Below are 12,954 nucleotides of genomic sequence, written 5' to 3'. Positions count from 1 at the left end.
CCCTCAATCCTGGTATGCATGGTCCCCTTACCACCCAATCCTGGTATGTGTGGTACCCCTCATCCTGGTATGCATGATACCCTCACCCCACAATACTGGCATGCATTGTCCCCTCACCCCCCAATCCTGGTATGCATGGTCCCCTCACCCCCCAATCCTGGCATGCATGGACCCCTCACCCCCAATCCTGGTATGCATTGTCCCCTCACCCACCAATATTGGTATGTATGGTCCCCTCACCCCCAATCCTGGTATGTGTGGTACCCCTCATCCTGGTATGCATGATCCCCTCACCCACCAATCCTGGTATGTATGGTCCCCTCACCCCACAATCCTGGTATGCATGGTATCCCTCATCCCCCCAATCCTGGTATGTGTGGCCCCCTCATCCCCCAATCCTGGTATGTATGGCACCCCTCATCCCTTTCTCGCTGCATACACATACAAAAAAATAAACACTTATACTCACCTTTCTTCCCTGTGCTCCAGCACTGCTGCTTTCTGTTCTGCGTGAGGCCGGGGGAGGAGTACGGCACCAGAGTACACGCGTGCCCATACCGCGCTGTCCGGCGCCATTTTGCTGAAGACACACTGCAAATGTGTCTTCAGTAAAATGGCGCTGGATAGCGCTATGCGCATGCGTCTATTCCGATGCCTCATTCCGGAGATCGCGGTATGCTTTCAGTGTCTACGCATACCATGATGTCCGGCGCCATACACACTCCTCTTACCTGTAAGGGATCCATGCCTGCTTCTGTATGTAGCCAGATTGCACAGGCGTGTCGCGCTTGCGCAGTCTATAAAGGCTTCAGACAGAGACACACATCTCCCATTATATTATAGATTATAGGAAGTGATTTTGAATAACTTCATTGAATATATATGCGACGATCTATGTTCTTTCTCATGATATCTTCTCTAGAGTTCATTTCAGGTCTGAATAGTATGAAAAAACATTTAGGAAGAAACATACAGATGAGAAGAGACCAACTGGATGCTAAGATGGCAAATATCTCCATAGCCACTGTGTACTTGCCCTGAGCACTGAGGGAGGCCGGGATATATGATATCCAGACACTGAGGAAGGCCAACATGCTAAAGGTAATGAACTGGGCTTCATTGAAGCTATCAGGAAGTCTCCGAGCCAGGAAGGCTACAATAAAACTTATTGTAGCCAGAAGAAAGAGATAACCCAACATGGCCCAGAAAGCAATGGGTGATCCTTCATTGCAATCAACAATGATGACTTCAGGTGCAATATTGCTGTTAAATTGTGCAAAGGGAGGAGCAGTAGACAACCAAGTGAAGCACAGGATGAACTGTAACAGACAAGAAATGGTAATAAGTGAGTAGGAAGCTTTGAATTTACTCCAGTTTCTTAGACTGCTTCCCGGTCTAATGGCCATAAAAGCAAAAATGACCATTATTGTCTTGGCCAATATACATGCAACACAGAGAGTGAAGATCATGCCAAAAGACACCTGTCGCAGGAAACATTTATCATGATCAGGGTAACCAATAAACCCTAAAGAACAGAGGAAGCAAAGACTAAGGGATATCAGTAGGAGACAACTTAGGGAGTAATTGCTGGCTTTTACAAGTGGTGTGTTTTTTTTGTGGAAGAAAAGCCCCAAGATAAGGACTGGAAAAATCGAGGAAATTATAGATATTGTAACTAAGATGATCCCTAATAGATCTTCATAGGACAAGAATTCTAAAGATTTTGGGAAACACATGGATTTTTCATGATTCGGCCATTGGTCCCATGGACATCTGAAGCAGATTATGGAATCTATAGATGAAAGATGAAAGAAAAAATATTTCTATATAGACTGAGGGTCACACAACACAAAATGGATAAGATACAATTTGTACAAATATAAAGGGTAAGCAAGTGAGGTTACAGCTAGAAAGAAGAATATAAGCACAGAGGGTATATTGATCTGAAACCAGAAAAATGTTTAATAAACAGAAAAAGTGAGGTCATGTGGGGGGTAAGGGGACTGATTGATTATTGTGGTTGGGCTTGAATATTAGTGTCATTGTAAAGAGGGTTTGTCCTACAGATCCATCGATGACCATAGATTGAAGGCTTATCCTAAGGCTAGGGTCACATGATCATAGATTGTCTCATTGTGCCGATTATGCAAATTACTCTCTGATCAAACTTTGATCAGAATTTGATTAGAGTGTTAGTATATTGTGTTTTGTTTTTCTCTGATGAGACAATCGGAACACACTGTGAGGAGAAGATGCAGAACAAAATTTCACCATCTTCTCCATTGTGTCTGTGTGTGGAAATCAGACGGCACTCAGATGACTTCCGAGTACAGTACCATTATTTCCACTAAGTCATTAAATTGCATGGCTGAATGTGATCCGATAATCGGATCAATCTTGGACATGCTGCAATTTTGTCTTTGGAACGTCACGGCACAACATAAAAATCGAATATGTGTGGGGCCCCATAGAATAACATTGGTCCGAGTAAGATTGCACTCGGGAGGAAAATACAATGGGGTGAGCTAGCCCTCAGGAAAAGCTATGGTTTGAAAATCTTGGGCAACCCTTTAAAGAAGAAATGTTTACATGGGACAACCACTTTTTTACATTTTGAGGCAAAGGTCAAAGTCCCTTTTTCGACTTTGAGATATAGTTTGAAACGTCACCTGTCTGGTTTGAGATTTCTCCTTGAAGACATGGAACACAGGCATAGCAACATGTTGGTTTCCCTTGTAGGGCGACCTTCCGGTATCCCAGAGTGCAGCTTTTACTACAACTTGAGGGTGGTATCTGGAAATATTAAAAATGAATTTTATGACTTTGTGATGACATGTAATAGACACCAGAGATGTAAAATGGAATGGACATTGGGGGTTATATCAAGTTATGTTATGGATTCATAAAAATAAACTATTTAAGCCCCATAATAAACAGGCCTGATAGGGCCCTAATGTCTGGTCAATTATTTTTTACTTTTTTTCTCCTTCACTTTTTTACATTGTCATTCATGTGGTTGTATAAGGCTTTTTTAAGTGTTACAAATTGTATTATTTTTTGCCCTGTTTTTGGGTACACAAATTTCCTCATAATTTCTATAGCAAAAAAATAAAACGATATATATATACTTTTTTACCACCAAAAAACCTCTACAAAGAATTCTACAGCATTTATGGTCATGTGGATACCTAACATACTTACCATATTGTGGGGGGGGGGTGCGTCTTATAGTGCGAATGTTGTATAATGTTGTATACTGTGTACTATGCAGTTGCTGTCGATGGTGGTGTATGGGGGGAGCCACAGCACCAGAGGAATGGGGCACAGGAGGCAGGAGCCAAAAAATGAATATTCACTGCTCCCCACGCCCATCATTCTCCTTAATAGTGCGCGCGCACTGTAGCTGCAGCTACTCGGCGGTCATGTGTGCCCGTTATTAAGGAGCATGAATATTCACTTCTCCCCATGCCCATTACCCTACTGCTGCAGGAGCCAGCGGCTGCAGCAAAGTGCGCTATTAAGAAGAGTGAATGGTCACTACTCCCCACACCGGGATTATGGTTATGGGAAGTAGTGACTATTCCGGCACATCATCTCACCCTGTGATATCATGCTCTGCTCACACGGTGAGATCAGCTGCCATGCATACCAGGATGAGCGGTGCCATGCATACCAGGATGGGTATGAGAGATGCCATGCATACCAGGATGGAGGATCGGGGTGCCATGCATACCAGGATGGGGGATTGGGGTTCCATGCATAACATGATGGGGATAAGGGGTGCCATGCATGCCAGGATGAGGGATGAGGTGTGCCATGCATACAAGGATGAGGGGTGCCATGCATACCAGGATGAGGGGTGCCATGCATACCAGGATGAGGGATGCCATGCATACAAGGATGAGGGATGAGGGGTGCCATGCATACCATGATGAGGGATGAGGGGTGCCATGCATACCAGGATGAGGGATGCCATGCTTACTAGGATGGGGGGTGCCATGCATACAAGGATGAGGAATGAGGGGTGCCATGCATACCATGATGAGGGATGAGGGGTGCCATGCATACCAGGATGAGGGGTTCCATGCATATCAGGATGAGGGATGAGGTGTGCCTTGCATACCGAGATGAGGGGTGCCATGCATACCAGGATGGTGATAAAGGGAGCCATGCATATCAGGATGGGGGATATGCCTTGAATATTAGGAAGAGGGGCGCCATGCAAACCAGGATGGGGATGAGGGGTGCCATGCATACCAGGATGGGGGGATTGGGGTGCTATGCATGCCAGGAAGGGGGATGCCATGAATACCAGGATGAGGATGAGGTGTGCCATGCATACCAGGATGGGGATGGGGGCCACCCATAATAGGAAGGGGGCATATATACCACGATGGGGGATAATAGTACAGAATCGTGGAAACTTTACCCCTATAACAGTGTCATCAGCAGAGCCCCTCCCCCATAGCAATGCAATAAAACCATATTTTTTGCTTCAATTCTTTTTCTATTTTCCTCTTCTAAAATCTATGTGCATCTTATGGTACGATGAGTCTTATAGTCCGGAAAATATGGTATATAGTTTTTCTTTTTTATCAGTACTAGTGAGCATAAAATGCTCGGGTGCTCAATGCTCGGGTCGAGCACATTGGAATACTCGGGTGCTCGACCCGAGCAACGAGGCCAATGTAAGTCTATGGGAAACTCGAGCATATTTCCAGTAGCCCCCCCAGCGGTCTTCAGAGGGCCTAAAAATTGCCCAAATCGATGGGCAAAGTGCTCAAATGACATGGAGACAGCATGGGGAAGACCCCTGGAAGCATTTCTGACTCCCAGGTCACTTCTGTCAACAACGTTGTCAGAGGTATAATGCCACTTTTACAGACTCTCAATAAAACATACCAAAACGAAAGCAAAAAGGATTTTCCTGGGAAATATATTAAGGAACATCCATTCCAGAGTAATGACTTGTATATAAAGCAAAATAAATAACCAAAAACAAAAATGCTCCTCCACACCTTGGGCTATGTTCACATGTAGCATTTTTGATGCGTTTTTTCACTTTTGCATTGCTTTCAACCTTGACAAATGCATTCACCAGGAAATGTCATTTAAACATTTTACAACCTTATCTGGCAATGTTTTGTGTGACACATCATCAGTCACATTTTGTTTCATTTATGAATGAGGGACTCTGAAAGTCACAAAGCCTATTTTTATATGGCCATCAGGCGGCCTTTACTATTCTTAAAGGGCCAGCAGTCGGCCCTCACTATTCTTAGAGAGCCATCAGCCGGCTATGTTTTATTGTTCCAATTACTAGAGAGTGGGTCTCCTATACTGTTATTGCCTATGCAGTGAGTGGCAGGGCTGCCCAAAATTTGGACGCACCCCAATACCACTTTGAAAATTTGGATGCACCCTAATACCCCTTTGAAGAGACTTAGAGGAGGGCCTCCTGAAAACAATGTTCCCATTATTAGGAAGTGGGTCTCCCATTGTGTTTGCCTATACAGTGAATACAAGGGTTGCCAAAAATTTGGAGGCACTCCATTGCCCTTTGGAAGAGACGTGGAGGTCAGAGGGCCTCCTGAAAACAATGTTCCCATTATTAGGAAATGAGTCTCCCATTATGTTTGCCTATGCAGTGAATTCAAGGGCTGCAAAAAATTGGGAGGCACTCCAATGCCCCTTGGAAGAGACGTGGAAGAGGGCCCCATAAAAAAATGTTCCCATTAGAAAGGAGTGGGTCTCCTTTACTTGTGGTGCCCATGCACTAAGTGTATGAGCTGACAAACATTTACCCCTGGGGGGTATACATGAACATACTGTATAAAAAATGTTTTTTACAGGCATCATAAACACCCTTTAAAAAAATTATGTGGGTATTGTATCACAGACCACGGTCACGCTGGTGATATGGTGGTGGAGGATGAGGAGAAGGAGGAGGACAAGAGCAAATAGCCAAAATCAGGAAGCGTATACCCAAGTCTGAGTGTGAATAGGTGCATGGGAATACACCTCCCAAGAAAAGACACTGAATTTAAGTTTATGTTATGCTGCTATCATTCGGTGGTGTTGAGAAGTCTGGCCCAATCCAACCCTTGCTCATTTTTATAAGAGTCAGCCTGTCAGCATTTTCAGTTGACATGCGGATGCACTTATCAGTTATAATTCGACCAGCGGCACAAAAAAAACGCTCTGATAAAACGCTGACAGCAGGGCAGGCCAAGACCTCCAAGGCATAGAGAGCCAGTTCATTCCATGTATCCAACTTGGATAACCAATAATTATAAGGCACAGAGGAATCACAGAGGACATTGGTACGGTGGACAAGGTACTCTCTCAGCATCTTCCCAAACTTTGCACTCTTTGTGAGAGTACCCCGCGCCTCAGGGCTTGTGCAATGGGAGGGGCTGAGAAAATTCTCCCAGAACTTTGAGAGTGTTCCTCTGCCTCTGTGGATTGAAGTTGTGTCTCTCTCGCCTGTACTCCTTGGTTGTCCAACGAACTGTGACCTCTGCCGCCAACGTTTTCAGATCGGAATTTTTTTAATAGTTCCACAATAAAGTCCTTCTGGTACAGCCCCATTTTTGTAGACCTGTCCACCTCTGGAATAAGAGATATAAAGTTATCCTTGTAGCGTGGGTCTAGAAGTGTCACCAACCAGTAATGACTGTCACCCAAAATTTTGAGAACGCGAGGGTCATGGGAAAGGCAGCGTAACATAAACTCAGCCATGCATGCCAGACTACTAACAGGCAAGACTTCTGTGTCCTCACAAAGAGGATGACTAACCATGCTCTCTTCCTCCTCCTCCTCTCTGTCCTCTGGCCATCCATGCTGAGCATACGGTATGACAGCTGTGCAGGCAGTACCGTCTATAGAGCATGAAACTAGCTCCTGTTCTTCCTCCTCCTCATCTTCCTCATTGTCCCCCAATCCACATTGAGATGAGATGAGGCTGGGATGTGTGTAATCACCCTGCATGGTTCCTTGCTCCATCTCATCGTGCTCCACCTGTAATGCATCCTCTTTGATTTGAGCAGAGAGCATTTCAGAAGACAGAGAAATGGGATGGTGACGCTAATTATGGCATCATCGCCGCTCACAATCTTGGTGCAGTCCTCAAAGTTTTGGAGGATGATACATATGTCTGACATATCCATGTCCACTCCTGAAGTCTATTGTGTGGAGTATGAACTGAATACTGACGGCCATGTTGATGCTGATACTCAACAACTGCCCTCTTCTGCTCACAAATCCTTCCCAACATCTGCAGTGTAGAGTTCCAACACGTGGGGCATCACACATCAGTCTATGAGCCGGAAGCTGCAAATGTTGCTGAAACACAGCAAAGGCAGCGGAAGCTGTAGGTGACTGTCTAAAATGGGAACACAGGCGGCATACTTTAACAAGCAGATCCGGCAGCTCCGGGTAGGATTTGAGAAACCGCTGAAGCACGAGATTAAGCACATGGGTCAGGCATGGTACGTGCATGAGCTCGCCTCGCCTCAGAGCCGCCACCAGTTTCCGGCCATTGTCACACACGACCATAGCTGGCTGTAGGTTCAGCGATGTGAGTCACAGATCTGCCTGCTCTTTCAGAGCTGTTCAAAACTCTTCAACATTGTGTGGTTTGTCACCTAAGCACATTATCTTCAGCACAGCCTGTTGCCACTTGGCCGAGGTAGTGCTGCAGTGCTTCCAGCTTGTGACTGATGTGGTGATATCGTAGATGGAGGCTGAAGAGGAAAAGAAGGCTGAGGAGGATGAGGTGCAGGAGCTGTAGACCACGGGGGCAACCCTGATTGACCTAGGGCCCTCAATTCTTGGCGTCGGGAGGACATGGTCCGTCCCAAGGTCCGACTGGGTCCCGGCTTCCACTATGTTAACCCAGTGTGCCGTAAGCGAGATGTACCGTCACTGCCCACAAGCACTTGTCCACGTGTCCGTGGTTAGGTGGACTTTCCTGGCAACTGTGTTGTTGAGGGCACGGCTAATGTTTTGGGACACGTGCTTGTGTAATGCGGGGACAGCACAGAGGGAGAAATAGTGGTGGCTGGGGATCGAGTACAGAGGGACTGCCGCCACCATCAGGTTGCGGAATGCTTCCATCTCCACGAGCCTAAAAGCAACATTACGAGCGCAAGCAGTCGTGAAATTTTAAAATTTAGTAGTGTGTCTTGTGGGGCGTTGACTGCGTATTTGCGTTTACGTTCCAAGGACTGGGGTGTGGACAACTGAACGCTGCGCTGAGACAAGGACATGGTCGTGCTCCCTGATGCCGCTACTTGAGAGTGTGCAACGACAGGTGCAGCGCAGAAGGCATCTTCGCATGCACCATGGACAGAGGATTGACTTGCATGCACAACAGCGGAAGTAGCAATGGTACAACCCGCAGACACTGTTCCTAGACCCTGATGTTCGGCCCACATAGTCGGGTGCTTTGTTGCAATGTGCCTGATCATGCTGGTGGTGGTCAGGCTGGTCGTTTTGCCACCCCTGCTGATGCTGGCCTGGCAGGTGGAGCAAATGGCATTTTTGAGGTTATCGGCAGAGTCTTTAAAAAAACCATCAGACTCGGGAAGACCTAACAGTTGTACTAGAAACTTCCTTCGTATTGGTGTTATGGGGAACTGTTGCCTGCCTTCTGTCTGCGGCCACCACACTGCTTTTTCCTGCCTAATGGGGTGCTCTGCCTCCCTCTCTCTGTGTGCTGCTCTCCTCGCTTTGCATGTCATCCTGCCAGGTTGGGTCAGTTACTATATCATCCACCACCTCGTCTTCCACTTCCACACCCTGGTCCACCTCCTGACTTTCTGGCAATTGTGTCTCATCATCGTCCACCTGTTGTAACACTTTCCCACCGTCACCTTTGTGTGACTGTGGCTGCTCAAATATTTGGGCATCGCTACATGCGATTTCCTCTTGCCTCGCTTCAAGTGGACTGGGTGAGAGACCCAAATCTATTAAAGGGAAAAGTGAACAGCTCTTCAGAGTGTCCAAGTGTGGGATGATTTGTCTCTGGGCACTCGGCATGGTGGGAGGAAGGAGGATCAGGGTGAGGAATATGTGGTCCAGACTCATGGCTACTGAGACTTGACCGTGTGGAAGACAGTGTGGTGGTGGTGACTAAGTGACTTGAAGTATTATCTGCTATCCAACCAACAGCCTTTTGACACTGCTCTTGGTTTAATAGTGGTTTGCTGTGGTCCCCTTGGAATTGGGACAGGAAGGTTGAGCTAAAAGATGTGGGTGTTTGTTGTGGCACAATTTCCTCTTGCCCACGGCCTTGGTCTCAGCCCTTGCATGCGGCATCACCATCACGTCCAGTTCCCCGTCCCTTGCCACGCTCCTTGCCCATTTTAAATGGAGGACAATATCTTCCACGCTCACTACAAATGACTGAATTTGGAGCAAACTTTTATGTGATCCATGTGACGGACAAACCACAGTTTTAAATACCTGTCGATTGCTTCACTGACACCCTGGACTGTAGGTAACTATTTTGAAGAGCAATCTGGTGTCAATTGCCTCACTGACACACTGAAACAGATTTTAAATTGAGGTCAGAAATGGCAGTATTTTCTGAAAACGTATATGTGATCCGTGTGATGGAGAAAACACAGTTTTAAATACCTGGCCTGTAGGTAACTATTTTGAACAGCAATCTGGTGTCAATTGCTTCACTGACACACTGAAATAAATTTTTAATGGAGGTCAGAAATGGCAGTAATTTCTGAAAATATATTTGTGATCCGTGTGACGGAGAAAACATGGTTTTAAATACCTGGCCTGTAGGTAAATATTTTGAACAGCAATCTGGTGTCAATTGCTTCACTGACACACTGAAACAAATTTTTAATGGAGGTCAGAAATGGCAGTATTTTCTGAAAATGTCTTTGTGACCTGTGTGACGGAGAAAACATAGTTTTAAATACCTGGCCTGTAGGTAACTATTTTGTACAGCAAACCAATGTCAAAAACTTCGCTGACACGGTGAAAAAAAATTTGAATGGAGTCCAAAAATGGCAGTATTTTCTGAAAAAGTATATGTGATCTGTGTGACGCAGAAAACAGTTTTAAATAGCTGTATTTTTAGCGCTGTAATATGGAAAGGACCTGGCTGTATTCTGCAGAGCCAACAAGCAAATGGCGCAGAAAAGTGGTGTTCTCTGGATTGCTTTTTAAGCAAATAATGAGGATTAAGATCCCCAAAAAATAATTCATGGCCCCTGAGACCTGGGCCTTTGTCTAGAAATATCTAACAGCAGCAGAAGGCAGTACTGGAATGGAGCCTCTTGTGCTATATGCACTGCAGTCTGCTATATACACTGCCTGTCTGCCTATATACACTGCCTGCCTTATATCTCTGCAGATGGATTAGTCCTCAGAAGGACTGTTTGTTGAGATGGATATGTGTAATGTACTTGTTTTCTCCCTATACTACCTAATACACAACCAAATATCTCCCTAGCACATCAGCACCTCTCCTTACACTGCCTGACTGTGGACTAGACTGATGAGCACAGTGGCGCCAGGTCTGATATACACCTGATGACGCTGTGAGGCCAGCCAATCACTGTGATGCAACAACCACCATGGCTGCGGCATTACAGTGAGTGGCAGGCATTCCCTGCTTGTTCATTGGCTATGTAAAGAGCGCCAAACATGCAGGGAGGGGACCCGAGCATCCGCCTGAGCATCTCTCAAGTACTCGGTGAGCTACAAGCATCTCAAGTACTGAGATGCTAGGGCGAGAACCGAGTACTTAGGTGAATGTTCACTCATCACTAATCAGTATGAATTAAAATGTATAATAAATAGTAAAATAGAAAGTTTTGTTTTTTTATGGGGGTGGGTGGAAGACTTTTATTTTTTCAACACTTTTTTTATTTTGCTCCAGATGTTTCATATAAATATATACAGTACAGACCAAAAGTTTGGACACACCTTCTCATTTAAAGATTTTTCTGTATTTTCATGACTATGAAAATTGTACATTAACACTGAAGGCATTAAAACTATGAATTAACACATGTGGAATTATATACTAAACAAAAAAGTGTGAAACAACTGAAAATATGTCTTATATTCTAGGCTCTTCAAAGTAGCCACCTTTTGCTTTGATGACTGCTTTGCGCACTCTTGGCATTATCTTGATGAGCTTCAAGAGGTAGTCACTGGAAATGGTCTTCCAACATTTTTGAAGGAGTTCCCAGAGATGGTTAGCACTTGTTGGCCCCTTTGCCTTCACTCTGCGGTCCAGCTCACCCAAACCATCTCGATTGGGTTCAGGTCTGGTGACTGTGGAGGCCAGGTCATCTGGCGTAGCACCCCATCACTCTCCTTCTTGGTCAAATAGCCCTTACACAGCATGGAGGTGTGTTTGGGGTCATTGTCCTGTTGAAAAATAAATGATGGTCCAAATAAACGCAAACCAGATAGAATAGCATGCCGCTGCAAGATGCTATGGTAGCCATGCTGGTTCAGTATGCCTTCAATTTTGAATAAATCCCCAACAGTGTCACCAGCAAAGCACCCCCACACCATCACACCTCCTCCTCCATGCTTCACGGTGGGAACCAGGCATGTAGAGTCCATCCGTTCACCTTTTCTGCGTCGCACAAAGACACGGTGGTTGGAACCAAAGATCTCAAATGTGGACTCATCAGACCAAAAGCACAGATTTACACTGGTCTAATGTCCATTCCTTGTGTTCTTTAGCCCAAACAAGTTTCTTCTGCTATTTGCATGTCCTTAAAAGTGGTTTCCTATCAGCTATTTTACCATGAAGGCCTGCTGCACAAAGTCTCCTCTTAACAGTTGTTGAAGAGATGTGTCTGCTGCTAGAACTCTGTGTGGCATTGACCTGGTTTCTAATCTGAGCTGCTGTTAACCTGCGATTTCTGAGGCAGGTGACTCAGATAAACTTATCCTCAGAAGCAGAGGTGACTCTTGGTCTTTCGTTCCTGGGGCGGTCCTCATATGAGCCAGTTTCTTTTTAGCACTTGATGGTTTTTGCAACTGCACTTGGGGACACTTTCAGAGTTTTCCCAATTTTTCAGACTGACTGACCTTCATTTCTTAAAGTAATGATGGCCACTCGTTTTTCTTTACTTAGCTGCTTTTTTCTTGCCATAATACAAATTCTAACAGTCTATTCAGTAGGACTATCAGCTGTGTATCCACCAGACTTCTCCACAACACAACTGATGGTCCCAACCCCATTTATAAGGCAAGAAATCCCACTTATTAAACCTGACAGGGCACACCTGTAAAGTGAAAACTATTTCCGTTGACTACCTCTTGAAGCTCATCAAGAAAATGCCAAGAGTGTGCAAAGCAGTCATCAAAGCAAAGGTGGCTATTATGAAGAACCTAGAATATAAGACATATTTTCAGTTGTTTCACAATCTTTTGTTAAGCATATAATTCCACATGTGTTAATTCCTAGTTTTGATGCCTTCAGTGTGAATGTACAATTTTCAAAGTCATGAAAATACAGAAAAATCTTTAAATGAGAAAGTGTGTCCAAACTTTTGGTCTGTACTATATATATATATATATATATATATATATATATATATATATATATATATATGTATTGATTGATACAGGAAATGAAAGTACTTAGCATGCAAATTGGCCATTCCTTGTGTGCCCATCAGCTATAAGAATGCAAATTTGTGGGAACACTGTCCATTTTTTATCAGATATACCTTTACTAGGCCTAGAACTGGTTAATTTATAAATACCTTCATTTTATATTCTATATAAAGTGGTGTGATTTATGATTGCTGATTTCTTATTCTTTTGCATGTTTTTCACACTTAAATGTTTCAGATCATAAAACAAATTTAAATATTTGACAGAGATAACATAAATTCGCTGTGGTTATCTTATCTTTGAGAAGCTGAGTTCAATCTCTCTAGCCACACAGAGGCCTGA

At 44.6% G+C, this 12,954-nt stretch overlaps 1 protein-coding gene across 1 annotated transcript in view; it reads right to left on the bottom strand.

Annotated features, from left to right (window-relative positions):
• Positions 1 to 869: 869 nt before the first annotated feature.
• LOC141167407 (extracellular calcium-sensing receptor-like) overlaps positions 870 to 12,954 on the bottom strand; it is a 28,869-nt gene continuing 16,784 nt past the window's right edge. The window contains exons 4-5 of the mRNA XM_073654813.1: positions 2,670 to 2,793; positions 870 to 1,792 (exon numbers count right to left, since the gene is read on the bottom strand). Of these exons, the coding sequence (XP_073510914.1) occupies positions 870 to 1,792; positions 2,670 to 2,793 (1,047 nt within the window). The remainder of the gene's footprint in view (positions 1,793 to 2,669; positions 2,794 to 12,954) is intronic.

The sequence above is a fragment of the Phyllobates terribilis genome, unplaced genomic scaffold, assembly GCF_046119375.1.
Source record: "Phyllobates terribilis strain yellow unplaced genomic scaffold, ASM4611937v1 Scaffold_11__3_contigs__length_659146591, whole genome shotgun sequence".
NCBI lineage: Eukaryota > Metazoa > Chordata > Amphibia > Anura > Dendrobatidae > Phyllobates > Phyllobates terribilis.
The sequence above is the reverse complement of the archived record's forward strand: the minus strand, read 5'-3'. Positions and strand labels throughout refer to the sequence as shown.